Genomic DNA, 16,255 nt, shown 5'->3' with positions numbered 1-16,255 from the left:
AATTATATCATCCACTTCAACCTACTAAGCTATGGATATTTGTTGCTTACAATACACTTAAATTTTACTTAAATAAAAGCCTAATAAATTTCTTTTATTTTTTTATTTTGGGCCCCAAGAAAGTGTGGGCCCTAGGCACGGGCCTAGCCCGCCTATGCCTAGGGCCGGCCCTGTTTACTAATTTAGTTTGTAAATTTAAGATCATTTTAGATCTTAGCCCAAATATATTTGTATATTATATCCACGATCTATGAATATCAATAACACTTTATTATATGCAAAACTCACCCTTAATTCTTAATTCAACTTTAAGAAATTTCTAAAGAAAGATATACTGAGAAGACTTCAAAAACTATGGTGGCTTGTGAGTAAGGTGAGGAAAGAAGTAAAAATACTAAGAGAAAACTATGAATATGATAGCTGCAACATCGTGAGAGATCAACAATGATGAGAAAAAAGAGTCATAATAACATAAGGGTCCGTTTGGTACGCAAGATTAGATTGGATTAGACAAGCTAATTTATCAAATCCAGTATTTGGGCATGTTACAAGTCTCGATAACTAATTCAGCTAATCTCATCTATTTGGGATTATTTATCTCATCCAGCAGGGTGGAATAAATAATCACATGCAGGTGATATTTTTTTAATCGTTTTTTATTTTATTAATATATTTTAAATTTAAAATTTAAATAAAAAAATTATTTTATTTAGAAATTTTTTTATCTAAAATTTACTCATTAAAATTAGTGAAAATGTATAATTTTAAATTCTTATACATACGTTTTTAAAATTTAAAATATTATTAATTAAACAATAGTTACTTAAATTAATTCTAAGAGAAACAATATGACAATAAAATTGTATATTATTTTTAAATTACTAGAAAATTTATATAAATATTTTAAAAATGAATATTTATATTAAATTAGTGTTTAACATAAATAATTTTATATTATTCTACTATTTTTATTTTACTATTTTAATTATTTATTAAATAAAAAATATGATAAACTGTTTTATTATATATTTATGATATATACTTGAATATATAAGATATATTAATTTATTTTATTTTATAATTTGATTATTATTTTTATTTATTTATTTTTTTTGCTGCGAATCATTCATTTTTATTTAATTAATATTATATATTTTAATTTTAATTTAATATTATATATTTTTATTTTAATTTAAGTTTTTTTTTTTTCTAAAAGGAAATAAATAAAATAGTTCAGCCTATTCTTAAACCAAACACAAGATTACTTTCAGCATAATTGAATCTTGTCTAGTTCAGTACTCCAATCTTTTTCAATCCAATCCAGTCTAATCCTGTGTACCAAACGGGCGTATAGGAACATTTCAGGTAGATGTAGAGTTATATTTGTGGCTTATTTGTAGAATTTTCATTGTGTTTTAAAGTAAATATATGGAGAATCAGTGAAAATTAAATTATTGCAATTTATGCTATAAGAATATTTATATGAATATGGATTCACATGATGATCATGTAATCCAGTACGAATGTTTTCCATGAGAGAGCCTATAGTTGGTAATCATATTTTCTAAAATTAAATACAAAAAATATATATTTTTCAAATATCTTTCATTGTAATTTATAGTTTTTTTTATATATTATAATTTTTCTTTCAGTTAAATTTCTTAGTGAATTGATCTCTTCATTAACTATCTCTCTCTCCTTTTCGTCACTTCCATCTCTTAAACCAAAAAAAAAAACACATAATTTATATTTTTTGTCAATAATAAACAACATAGTATTGTATATAGATAATATGATATTCGTGGTTTTTATTCTATATATATAATGATATGGTATATCATGAGTTTATAGATTATACATCAAACATGCATATTTTAAGAAGTAAAATTAAATTTTAGTGGAGCAAGTTGGGATCAAAGCTGCAACAAACTGGTCCGTACTAATCCCAGCGTTACACATGTTAGCAAAAGCTCGTGTGTATTTCCTTCCGTAAATGGTCAATCTTCCACAATGCTTCTCGTACGTTTTCACCTAAAATATATATATAAAAAAAATTATTAATAATAATACTTTAGTATTTAAAATGGCTACCTATTATATATTATTTATCAATTTCTTAATATTAATGTATATAATTACTCACGTGCAACTTAAGGCAGTCCCAATCGTCCACAAGAGGTTGGCCTGGTGATCGAACATGGTTCAAAATTAATGAGCTATTCTTTTGTGACCCAAACAAAAGCTTTCCAATCTCATATATTCTATAATCTGTCACTTTCCTTCCATTAATTTCTTCATCAAGTTGCTTTTGTAATTCCCTCTTTTCACGAGATCCACTTGGAGCCTTACGCAACTATACATATACAAATTTATAATAAATTAATAAAGTCGTAATAATAATTTTAATAATTAATAAGTATATGTGTATATATATAACCTTGTGCGAAAAATGATGGATAATAGTATCACGTTGGTCATGATGAGCGTTGATGAGAGGATGATGAGTTGTTGAAGAGAGAGTAGTGGTAGTGTACTGAGAACGAGGAGAAGGAGGAACGACATGATTAATGTCATAAGTGAAGTTGTCGTTTATAGGATTTGAGCCCATGTAACACTCAATTACATCATTCCTTTGATGCATATTTCCATATTCCATCACATGAGAACTACCCTCTCCAAAATTGCTATTAATTGTTCTTCTTCTAACCTGAAAAAGAATATATAAATTATTTATCATTAGTAATTACTAATTTCTTTTATAAATGATTATTAAAAAATAGAAAACTCGATGATCTTACCACTTTATATTGATGTTGCAAAGTTTCTTCACGCAAATTGGCTTTGTCGCTAATGATGAAAATAATTAACAATTAATTAAAATCTTAATTAAACTATGTGATTATAAGAGTAAAACACTTATTTAATTAGTGTATTACATACCAATGTTCCAACCAAGAAATACTGTACAAGTCCCCTAAGCAGGTGTCATATTCAGAAAGTGGAGAACTGAAATCATCATCGGGGCAATACGTAGCATAACTGCTCTCTCTTGGATTTGATGCTGTTGTTGCATATATATTTATATTCTTAGGGAGAAGTCCATCAAAAATGCTCCCAGACTCACACGCTTCAATGTAAATTACCTTATTACCCCCAAAATTAAATTAGCAATGATTTTTATATATAAACTCTTATTCAATTTTAAGTAATTAATATATATATGTTTGTACCATTTTTCTGTAGGCTTTATTCTCATGCTTCTTTTTCAGTACATGTACAAGATCATTTGCATAAACGACATCTAGTTCACCTGGCATACCTGAATATTAATAATTAAAAACAAATATAATAAGCTTTTGATAAAATTATAATGTTATTGTTAATCAATAATTAATTATATTATAATTAAGTAGAAGTAGCACTATACTGACCGAGCATTCCAGGAGCTCCATGATCGGCATAGTAAATGAAAATATGGTCATTTGGACCACTGTCAAGGACCTTACCACTGCCTCCAGTCACAGCACTTTTATTACCAAGAATCACAGCATAAAGATTTTCAGATGTAACATGTTTTCCTGTATAATCCTGCATATATATAATTATTGATTATATGTATTAAGTCTATTAATATTTAATTAGAAGATTAAAAAAAATGTAAAATTAATTAACCTTGGGAACTCCTGGATAAACGTTAGGACCATATGGCTTGTTGATAATAACCCCAGGCCTAGGGTTGTTTGGGTTAAATGCAATGTCATCATACATGAAAACAATAATGTTTTCATCTTTTAATCCACCTTTCTTCAGTATTTGATATGCATGGCACACGTCAGCCTGTACATATATTTACATATGTATATAATAATTCTGCAATTGAAATGTATGTATATATGTACATTTGGTATTAAAAAAATTTGCAGATATAATTAATTAATTACCTGATGCCTATAATTCAAATAATATGCAGAGCCAGCAATGAGCACTGCCCATCTAGTTTGATATTCATGACCACTTATCATTACATCATTAAGTACGTTTTCTGATGATGAATCTAACGACACCACCCTAAGAGGTATCATGATTGAAATAAGGAATGCCACAAAAAACTTCACCCAGCTCATGTTTTTATTAACTACCTGCAAAACAAGCAAATAAAATATGTATTAATTGAATTATTGAACAAATTATATTCATCTAGAGCCATTAATTTATTGATCAGTATTATTATTAAACAAACAAATACATATTATATATTAATTAATTATAAACGTACACAAAAATAGCTAGCTAGACATAATATTAATCCATGAATATATTATACATACCACCAAAACGAATATATAAATATATATTGATATAAATACTGTAAATATGAATATGATGATCAGAGATGAAAGTTGTTAATTACCAATTGTAAAAAATATTCCAATAGAGATTTTAGCTTTCTCTCAAGTAATAATTAATCTCGCTGATACCTCTGATCTGCTTTACATTGTATTTGATGAGCTAGCTGCATTAATTTATAGTGATCATGAAGGCTATGCCCATTGACTCATAGCGCACCCCTTTGCAAATTTAGTAAGAATTAATCTATTTAGAGGAATTTTTCTTAGTTTGATTTTGAGCTATATATGTATATTTTTGTGTATACAAGTGGTATATACTTGATCAATACTAAAGACAACTACGTAAATGTAGTACTATATATATATATAGAAAGATGTTATACAATGTGCATATTGCATTAATTTGATTTTATATGTAGAAATAGTAAGTTAATTAATTAGTATATATAAATAGAATTTTGTATATAACGTGTTTAACTAGATAAAATTAAAGAAAGTATATAAGTTGTTGTTATCCATACGCATATATAGGGGGTTTTATATCAATTTATATCAAGATAAGTTTTACAAAATAACAGTGTGTTAGTGTGTCACAGTAAAATTTATAAAAATATTCCCTTGATCATATTTTTCATCTTTTATATTGTACACACGGAAATTCAACTACGACGCTTTCATCTTCCAAACTCATGCACAAAACTACTAGAGAAACACAAAAACACCAAAAAAAAAATAATTATTAATTTTGAAAAGATAAAATAAAAATAGTAAAATCAACGACAAATAAACAACCCACAGCTTCATCATAACAAGAATCAACAAATCAAAAAAGGTTAGAAACTTAAACTCATCCGAATTCTTTTAAATAAGAATTTACAAATGATGCTCAAACGTAAATCTCGAATTCAATGATAAAAATGATCTGAAGCTTCTGAAATTGAATTTATATACATCCGTGATTGAAGTAAATGTAAATTAATATACATCATTTTAGAGGAAAAAAAAAATCGATCAGTAATTTGCATTTGTTATAAATATTAATAATTATGTGGATGTCCAAATCTTTTATTTATTACCATAAATTGTAATCAATATTCCTCTTTTTCTTAGTTTCTTAATATCTCACTCTTGTATTTGTATAAATAGGGGTTCACCCATTGGAATAAACAACTCAGAAATTCTCATTCACTTTCTCTTTCTCTCTTCATCTTCTTCTTCTTTCCTCTCATCTACTTTATATTATTTTATAACACGTTATCAACACAAGTCTCTGCCCAAGCTTCAAGCATGAGTCTCTGCCCAAGCTTCAAGCATGAGTTTCTGCTCAAGTCCCAATGTAAGTATCTTGTTAAAGTTCTTGAATTGTTTCAAAGTCAAAATACACTAAATATATATTTATATATATACTCCTCTGACTGAAACAATTTCAAGAATCATTTGGTTTCTTTTTTCTTTTTATCTATATATCTATATATTATATATGTATGTATATGTTCTTATATATTTATTATTGATTTCATATATATATATATAATGTTCTTATCATTCATAATATTTACAATATATGTGTGCCTATGATATGATAGAGAAAATCTATATAAATTATACATATATCCAGAAGATTATGTATCATCGATAAAATATTGCATATATACTAAAGATTATGCATCATCGATAAAATATTGCATATATCCTGAAGATTATGCATCATCGATAAAATATTGCATATATCCTGAAGATTATGCATCCTCGATAAAATATTTCATATATCCTGATGATTATGCGTCCTCAATAAAATCTTGCATATATCCTGAAGATTATGCAAACGTAATATTCATTATATAGTTGATGGATATATAAGGAAAGAGATGAATACATATTTATATATATGTTCTTGTATTCTTTGAGGACAATGAAAATTAATCTAATATCGATATAGATTTTGACAAACATTTCCTGAAGTAAATGTTTTATATTTATCGAAGAAAAAAATGATTGTATTTATGTGAATACAACTAAAGAATCATTAAAAATGATTATTATTGATGCAATTTTATAGTGGGTTTTGAATACCCAAAAAGAATGTTAAGAAAATTGCATTGAAACATTAAAGTATAAGAATATCAATGAGCATGACTAATGTTATTTAAATACATGAGGCAGTATTTATTGTTCATCATTCCCTGCAGAGAATGATACGAATTGAAGTCAATCATTTTTAAAGAGTCCTCGTATTAGTCATGTTATTATACATTGTTATTACTTGCAATGTTGGAAATGATTGAATCTAACATATGTTAAAGATTAAATTTTGCATACATCTTAGACACTATGCAAAAATTGCATTCATATATTCTTTAAAATATCGTAAAAGAAATTGTTGAATAATTTCTTATATTTTTTTATGGATGAACAAGTAATAAATTTTTAAGAAATTTATAATAATGTTCTACTTGTTCAACGTCATTCCCCGAAGTGAATGTAATGATTTTAAATAATCAATGACATTATTTACTACTCAAATATTTCCAGAAAAAATGGAAACAACTAAAGATGAGATACCAGACAGACATAATCAAAGTGCATGAAATTTATATATCATGTGTGGAATTGAATAATAGTGGTCGCGTACCTGTACTACGGACATACTTATAATCAAGATAAAAGTATACTTGATTATTTAATAGAATGTGAATTGTACAAACTTATTGTACATTTAGAATATTTAAATATCATTACCTAAAGAGAATGAATAGACATGAAATTCTATTTCAAAGAATATAGATTTCACATATATTGGTAATGCTAGAAGTAAATTAATATATACATATTTTATTATTTCTTGAAATCAATAGTTTCAAACTATTGTTAGTACAGGATATGTATACATATATAATTACTATATAATTCAATTTGCATATTCCCAAAAGTGGATATATAATTTACTAATATTTGTTAGTGATCCAATATAATCAAAGTGATAAAGAATCACAAAATAATTATTTGAAAAGCTTCCTGAAGAAGTCTTACATACAATTGCTACTTGGAGTAGTAAAATATATTATATTTGTATGTACCTAGATGTATAAATTTTATCTAGTTATGAAAGTAATAAGAAATAGCTTATTGTATGTACTGGTTGTACATTTAAATATATAATATATCAAGTCATGATAATTAGACTAATGAATAGTCTATTAATAAATTAGACGACTTGTTAAAAAGATACCAGGAAAAATGAATGATATATTATGGTTATATCTATTTGACCATTACAATAACATGATGAAGTTGTCATGTATCTTTAAATTATACACATCATTAAATTGATGATAGTGATTCCTGAAGAAATATAAAGTTTGATAAACATAATAGTGACTCCTGAAGAGTGTATATGCTTTGGAGAATAATATATAAAAATGAAACTTTTTATGATTACTTATACGTTGTAGTGATTTTACATTACCTTGTGAAAGTTTCATTGAAATACAAATTATAGTGAACCTGAAGTTCATGAATTGAGTTATTTTGACATGATCAATCATATGCAATAAATTGTCAAAGGATTTGACTAAATTTTGTTGAAGAACCAGAAGATTCTTCTCATTATTAATTTATAAGGCTCAAAAGAAGAATATGCATATATTTACACATAAAAAATATTTAAATTATATTCTTAAACAATCTTGAGCCATTGTTAGATTTTTATTGCATAGTTTCTTATTGATGTGATAAGATTTTATGATCATGCATTTACAAAATGTGTAAATTTATGTATTTCTTATTATACACGTGTGACTCATTCTTAGAAATGAATTAAGTTCATAAGTATTGAACTTGAACCTGAAGTTTATTGAACCTGAAGTTCAATGTCATATAGTATATATGGGTTTAAATAAATATTGATTCATTGTGATATATTGAAATCCCTACAGGTGTATTAATATTATTAGATATCACAATTTTTAAAAAATTCTCTCGATCAGGGGGAGAGAAGCAGTTGGGATCGATGATAATTTTTGAAAAATGATCCTTGCACAAAGTATATAAGAACGATATAGTTCAAAATGATATATACCAGCTGCAAATCAATATTACTCAAAGTTGAGATAGAATGAGTTGAAAACGCCTGAAGCGTAAATGAACAATATAGAAATTATTAGTAAATGTTCATTTGATTTGCCTTGAAGTTGTTAAATCTAGAGGTACTCATGGAGATACCTTAATGTTATAAAGTATTAAAATGATAACCGTGATGAAAACGGTACTCGAAGAGACTCCCAAGAGAAGTTAGACATAACACATTTCATCATAATTGAATCCCTGAAGTGATTCGTTATAGGTACCTATAAATGATAAACATATTTGAAAATATGTAATTTAAAGAGATCTCTATAAGTTATGTCAATATGGGAGGAAATTATCATTTATTGAAATTTTTGTCGACAATAAATATTGAATGTGTGCATATGCAATAAACTAGCATGAGATAGAAAGGATCATTGTATTAGATTTGTCGAGAATTATCGACATACATTTTGATTTTTGGCCAAAATATTATAACGCAGTCCAGGCAAATTTACTCACATAAAGTGAAGTAAGACTTGTAGGGTGTGCAAATAAATATTTCTAATGAGAAATTTGCATATATGTATTTGTACATAATGAATTGTTGTACAAAGTTTGCATAGACATGAGATTGATTGAAGTAAGGCTTAAATATTGAGAAAATATAATCATGATTTGATTATAGCCTGGAATATATTTTATGAGGATTTATAAGCGTCACATAAATGTTGCAACAAAAGATTATTTATTTGGAGCTCCTAATATAGTGAGAATTTGAAATAAGCCTTATCTAAAAATTCTAGAAGAATTTAATACATGTCTTAAGTGATATAAATTCTAAGTCGCGCGCACTATATGAAAAAGATCTTTGTATGAAATAAAGACATGTTAGTAAATTATTGTTTGAAAAATACGTATGGTTGTCTATGCAGTATAAATACGTAAATTATACATTGTGATAGACTCTTGAAGAGTTTTTGATTAATTGCAAAACAAACTTTTATTTCTTTTGAATATCGAGAAATATTAAATGTATAAAGTTTGTTCATTAGTATTGAAGTCCTGAAGTACTTCATATGTATTAAGAATTATAGATATATGATCATTTGATCATACAACAAGATGGAACAAATATATGGTCTTGGAGTACCATCATTGTTACAAACGAAAATTTATATTATCATTAATGTGTTATGTTCATATCTACTTGAAATGTTAAATTTTAGTATGAACAAGATTGTATATACACATGAATGATACAATTAGTTGGATAAAGATTAATGTTCCACGAACCCCTCATCTATAATTTAGAAGTCCATACATACTCTGGAAGAGTTATAGAAAATATATGATCAAAGATTATATATGGTGATATTTTAAAAGTGATAACAATAATCTTATGAGATCTATTATCACCAAAAGAATTATGGATCATATGTGCATGAGGGGGAGACATATTCATGTTGCACTCTTTTTCCCTTAGCTCAGGTTTTGTCCCACTGGGTTTTCCTGGCAAGGTTTTTAACGAGGCAACTTGCAAATAGTTATGAATATGAAATATATATTGTACTCTTTTTCCTTAGCTCAGATTTTGTCCCACTGGGTTTTTCTGACAAGGTTTTTAAAGAGGCAACTTTAAATAATGTTAACATACTTGCATTTTATGAAGCAAGTAGAGAATGTGTGTGAGTGAGATCATTGAAATAGCATATTCGGGAAACATATGGATTGCACTCAATAAAGAAGTATCAACCCAAGCAATTCTCTATGGATAATACTGCTTGCATCGCTCAACTAAAAGGATGGTACATTGAAGGAGATAGAGTTAGAACACATTTCACGAAATTCTTCTTTATACGCTTCAAGAAAATACATATTGGTGTTCAACATATTTAATCAAGTGTCAATCTTGTAAACTTATTCACAAAGTTATTACCAACATCAACATTTGAGAAGACAGCAGATAAGATCGAAATTCGTCGATTAGAAGATCTCCACAAATGCTTAAATGAGGGGGAGTTAGTTTACACTATACTCCTTTTCCTTTGATCAAGTTTTCAGCAAGATTTTTAATAAGGCAGTTATTATGGACATCCAATGGGGAGTGTTATAAATATTAATAATTATGTGGATGTCCAAATCTTTTATTTATTACCATTAATTGTAATCAATATTCCTCTTTTTCTTAGTTTCCCTTTTTCTTAGTTTCTTAATATCTCACTCTTGTATTTGTATAAATAGGGGTTCAACCATTGGAATAAATAACTCAGAAATTCTCATTCACTTTCTCTTTCTCTCTTCATCTTCTTCTTCTTTCCTCTCATCTACTTTATATTATTTTATAACAGCATTGAATTTTAAAATATTTAACATTGTTCTAAAGTTGATCTTGGTTAATTACCTACAATTTATTAGAAATTAGTGATATAGATAAAACTAGGCACTCAATTGACAGCTGGACAACCGAATCAAAAAAGAACAAATGTAGATGGTTTTTTTACTATTGTTGTTTGTGAATTAAAATGTTGAATTGTTGAAATAATGACAAAATATTGCAGGTAATGGAATCTATACTAGTTCTCTTGAAAAGCAACGGGCGATGGGAAGAAAAAAAAATAATGTCAATTATGAGGCTAGTGGTGAATTCATACCAAAATATTGCAAGTATGAATAACTCGTACAGATTCTACTCTCTTCATTACTACAAGAAAACTCTTTTTCAATGACTAAATTTTTAGTCATTAAAACTCATTAATTAGTCACCTAAAATTTTTTACGACTAATTATTTTTAGTCGTCATTTAGTCACTAAAAGTCGGTCATGGAAAAAATTTACTGACTAAAATATTTTGTCACAAATAGTGTTATTTTTTATGACTAAAATTTAGTCATAAAATATATTAAATTTAGTCACAATAAATTTGATATATTAGTCATCTAAATTTCGTTGTACACTTTTAACAGCCAAAAAACTATGCTTCAGTAACTAAAATTTAGTCATGAAAGAATTAATATTTGGTGACCAAATATTTAGTTTTAAAAACTAATTTATAAAATTTATTTTTAATTTTTAATTTGGAGTTTACATTCATTTAAATTATAAGCAAAAACAAATAATTCAAAATGTATTTAAATAATATTAAAGGCATTTATTCATTACATAAAAATTATTATGTCAATCATAAAATTACAATTACAATGTAATTCTTGCCTATCTTGAAATATACAAAATCTAAACAAACTACAAAAGCAAACTCCATGAATCAAAGTTGTAAACCAAACTACACCAAAAATAAAGAACAAAGAAAACTAGCAACTAAAAAAAAAAGAATGAGAAGCCCCTAATCTGACTCTAATTCGAAAGTTGGAAGCACACGCCCCTCAAACTCTTCGAAGATTATCTAGCTAAAAGGCATGATCTCAGCTGTGTGATGCTAGTAGAGCTTGAACTGTCCTTTGGAAGCCAGATTGAAAGATGATCTCTAAGCACAACAACCATATTATATCTCTATTGTCAAAGTCAATTGCTGAAGTTCAAGAAAAGATATATATATCTGTCAGTAAATGTCGACAAAGTACCTCTCACTTGTGCTAAGAAAATTAAACATTCTATGATATATTATAATTAATATGCCTAAAAAAAATTGAAGAGAAATACAATGTGCCCCAAAAAAATTCATGTTTCTGATATAATCATTAAAGCACTCACAAAATACAAGTTTCTGATACAATGATGAAGATGGCCTTGTCCTCTTTTTCTGTCACCAAAAGAGTTTGTGATAATAACATTTGTAAATCTCTCTCCCATTTTCAAATATTATTATTCATTTGCTTTGCTTGTCCTGTTAATAATCACGTATTAAAACATAGTATATATAATCAATTCCGACATTGTATATTAGCTAAATAGATCTAGCAAATTACAGTCATTTGCAAGTAATACTAAGCTCTACACAATCATTCATCCAGAAGGTATTCAATTAAGAAAATTAAACAGAGCAGAAAACTACACACAGATAAACTCAATCAAGTCGTTCACTAAGTGATATGAAGGATCTTAGGACCAACACTATTTTTAATTATAGCATACATTATATATAGCAAGAAGATTCAATTAGAAAACAAGTGAGCAGAGTAAAAGCTCCAGAAGAGAAAGAGCAGCATAATTATTTAATTTATTAAATTTGAATTTTAAAAAAAACAATATCTTGAGAAGGTAACCAGATAAGGAGAAGACAATAAACTCATTTTCTTTTTTAATAAAAAATAAATTGTATTATGAGTTGTCAAACCATTGTATGAGACCCTGAGAACTGAGAACAATGAGATACGATTAACACTCTTACACCAAAAGTACACAGTGAAAAGAGTAGCATATCTCACATAAGTTTGAACACTTGAGTTATTTTTTCAAAGAAAATATAAAATACTAGCTAGTACACCCATTCAAGTTTTGTTCCACTAGTACACTCACCAAAATACTCCTACAAATCCAATCACTATCAAACATTGCTTTAAATCCTCTCAAAAAATCACAAAAAGCAAAGGATATTTCAGTTTTATTGCAGCTGGATTTCGAACCAATATCATTAAGCAATATATTTTCAGTATCCCCTACCACTACTTGTACAAGACACGAGCCAATACAGCTCAAATTTGTGGACCAAATTGCAGTTTTGAACACAACATAAACGTCATTCTTACTTTCTCTTTATTTTAACACTTTGTGGCATTTTCTCACACACATTGTGTATGCATTTAAGAAGAAGAAAAAATAAGCATACACACAGACAATATATGGCATAAAATAAACAGTCCATTATCGAAATTCAAAAGCAGAATGACAACCCATCATTAAATTGATCTACTATATCATAAAATTATTTAGAAACTATATATCATATAAATGTTGGGTTTTGTGCCCTAAATAAAACCCATTTCAATATAATCAGATTTACTAATTAATAGAAATAATATTTTATGTTGCATGGTTCACATGATTTATCTCATGATTATATTTAATGTATAAATTCTATTAAGTCCAGAACATATATATTTGTTAATGATTATAGTGTTGTCAGCACAGTAGAATATAATCTTGATTATATGTTCGAAAGTTTAATTCCCTGATTTGTCAGTTCACTAGATTTAGACTGGCATGATAATCGGCGATAGGTATGCTTACACCTTGGATAAGTGTTATGTCCTTTCCAGGGCATTGGCAAAGTTTACTAGTATCAGATGTATGGAGTATACATTGGAAGGGATCGATATTGAACTTTGATTAGATATGATAAATTTACCGTAATATCTATTTAATTCAATATCACCTAGTTGATCCTAGATCAAATGATCTTAATCCTGATATGGTTAGGTTCGATCTCAAAGTATTATACATGTTCTTTGATCTTAATCATAGATATGGAATCTATAGCTTCTATAAGTATTTAGAAGTGAAACGATGATTTCCTTTGAGCTTGCTAAATAGAGATAAACGATAGAACGTTCATTTTAGTGACTATGTTAATTCACTAAAATATCATTTATAGGACGTGGCAAGTGTTTTAAGGATAAAATACATTGAAAGGGTGTAACGGTAATTTTATCCCTATGCAATGTAGACCATCTGTAGAGGATCATTGATTATTGGGATTATAACAATAGATAATTAATAGCGTATCGATATCGTGGAACATATAGAGCGTTCTATATGACTGAGAGTGCAATTCTAAGTTCTATGCGTGGATGCAACAAGGAATTAATAAGTCAGTGATTTTACCTGGTAAGTTCTGGGTCTGCTTATTGGAAGCTCGGTTATATAGGCCCATGGTCCTCATACTAGTTGAGACCATACTTCTTGTAAGACTCAGTTAATTGATTTTAATTAATCAATTATAATTCTAAAATTAGACTATGTCTAGTTTATGAATTTTCACTAAACAAGGGCAAAATTGTGAAGAAAAGATTTTCTAGGTCTTATTTATTAATTAAAAGAATTTATTAAGTCTAATTAATAAATATATTAAATGACAATATTATTTAATAATTAATTTTTAGTTATTAAATAATTAGAATTGGCATTTAAGTGGTTAAATTGGAAATTTGGCGTTTTTGAGAAAATGAGATGGGAAAATGACAAAATGGCAAAATTGCAAAGTGGGTCCAATCCACAATCCATGGCCGGCCACACTTAGTGTATTTTACCATTGATTTTTCTATTATTTAAATGTCAAATAATTCTAACCTAAACCTAGGTTGTTACCTATAAATAGATAGTGATGGCTCACACTTAACAGTTTGATGAAATTTCACTTTCAGAAATTTTCATGAGCCTTCTTTCTCTATAGGCCGAAACCACCTTCCCTCTCTTTTCTTGTATGGATGAAAAGCCACGAAATTAAGAGAGAAAAGAGAGAGAATTTTCGAAATCCTTGTGAGATGAGTGAGTGGCCACACACATCAAGTGGTATCTCAATTATAGCGTGTAAGACTGTGAAGAATTCAATCAACAAGAAGGAGAATCGGGCTCATGAAGGAGAGAAAGAGATCCAGGTTCAGCTCTTGATAATGCTCTGCTACAGAAAGGAATCAAGGGCTAGAGATCTGAACAGAAGGAGTCATTATATTCCGCTGCACCCAATGTAAGGTTTCTTAAACTTTATATGTGTTTATTTCATTGTTTTAAAATGCATATTAGGATGTTAATGAAACGTACTTGTTAGTAAATCTAGATCCTGGTAAAATATTTCCAACAATAAAAGTAGCATAACAAACCTTAAATATTCGACTAAACTTAGCTGATTATAAATCTAATCAGACTTATTTCAGCATTTGGACCTCGTCAGGTCATTCTCCACTTTCTCCATTCATTCTTCTATAAATGATTTCCCTCTTCATTCTAGTCTTGCTTCATTTCTAAGAACTGATAATGATATATATATGAGTTTGGGCGCGTAGTAACAATGAAGGAGATAAGGGAATGCAAGTGAGAATCACAGAGAGAGAAAATAGAGAGGGAGACTAGTAAGTGAGGATCCCAGAGAGAGAAGATAGTCGACGATGGGTGCGCTGGGAAGAAGATGACGAACTTGATTTTTCCCTTCAAAGAGAGAGAATCGTGGGTGAGAGGGGAACAACGGGGGTTGAATATCGCTAGAGCTAACGAGGATTCAGCACCGGTTTAAAGAAGTTGAAAGCATTTTTGTGAGTGTTTATAACTGATTGTTAATCATATTCAACCTTTCTAAATTGACGCAATATACCAATTGATTTTTTTAATATTTTACTTTTTCATGCCATTTTTGTCAGTCCTGTCTAATTAGCAATAGACACAAATAATGTTTTCTTTGCCCTTTCTAACTTAACTTTTCTGGTTTAGGTCTTCCACAAATAATGTTTTTTTAGTGTCAATTTGAAACACTTACATAAATATATGGTTTACTATTCACGTCGGTCAACGAGGTGAATAGTAGCGTTGACCGACGTGAATAGTATAATTTGTAGAAGTGACAAAATGATCTTTTCCCACTGTTTATATTGCAAGATTATCCGAACTCACCACTACTACTCCCACTACTATTCATGAAATTGAGGTAATTATTAATTATATATTAGCGTGTGACCCCACAAAACAACCCTCCAAATCAAGTACCCAGTAAAAGATGGAATACCATCAATTAAAATATTCAATGATCCGAGCTTCTTCTTTTACTTGCAATTGAAGATAAAAGAAATTAATTTTACCACCTATCCATTATGAGTCCACACAAATAATAACAACACAACAACCGCTGCAATACTAATGTTCACATCAAAAACAACAGAAAATTGTGAGATTGC

At 28.1% G+C, this 16,255-nt stretch overlaps 1 protein-coding gene across 1 annotated transcript; it reads right to left on the bottom strand.

Moving 5' to 3' along the window:
* Positions 1–1,784: 1,784 nt before the first annotated feature.
* Positions 1,785–4,525, bottom strand: LOC115712311 (vacuolar-processing enzyme alpha-isozyme). Its single transcript, XM_030640571.2, has 10 exons — positions 4,412–4,525; positions 3,942–4,139; positions 3,673–3,837; positions 3,432–3,588; positions 3,231–3,319; positions 2,941–3,143; positions 2,799–2,847; positions 2,438–2,707; positions 2,144–2,353; positions 1,785–2,031 (listed from the first exon to the last, which is right to left on the bottom strand). Exons 2-10 carry the CDS (start codon positions 4,122–4,124, stop codon positions 1,888–1,890), a joined length of 1,470 nt encoding a protein of 489 aa, XP_030496431.2. The 5' UTR covers positions 4,125–4,139; positions 4,412–4,525; the 3' UTR covers positions 1,785–1,887.
* Positions 4,526–16,255: the final 11,730 nt, after the last annotated feature.

The sequence above is a fragment of the Cannabis sativa genome, chromosome 4 (genome assembly GCF_029168945.1).
Source record: "Cannabis sativa cultivar Pink pepper isolate KNU-18-1 chromosome 4, ASM2916894v1, whole genome shotgun sequence".
In the NCBI taxonomy this organism is placed as follows: Eukaryota; Viridiplantae; Streptophyta; class Magnoliopsida; order Rosales; family Cannabaceae; genus Cannabis; species Cannabis sativa.
Note: the sequence above shows the minus strand (reverse complement) of the source record. Positions and strands in the feature narration are given on the sequence as shown.

What these genes read in the sequence shown, in the direction of transcription:
- LOC115712311 (XM_030640571.2), bottom strand. Translation starts at nt 4,124, where the DNA reads ATGAGCTGGGTGAAGTTTTTTGTGGCATTCCTTATTTCAATCATGATA. An exon ending in ATTTGAATTATAGGCATCAG is followed by an intron (nt 3,838 to 3,941) that starts GTAATTAATTAA and finishes ATATATGTACAG; the next exon opens with GCTGACGTGTGCCATGCATA. An exon ending in GGGACTGCCTTAAGTTGCAC is followed by an intron (nt 2,032 to 2,143) that starts GTGAGTAATTAT and finishes TATATATTTTAG; the next exon opens with GTGAAAACGTACGAGAAGCA.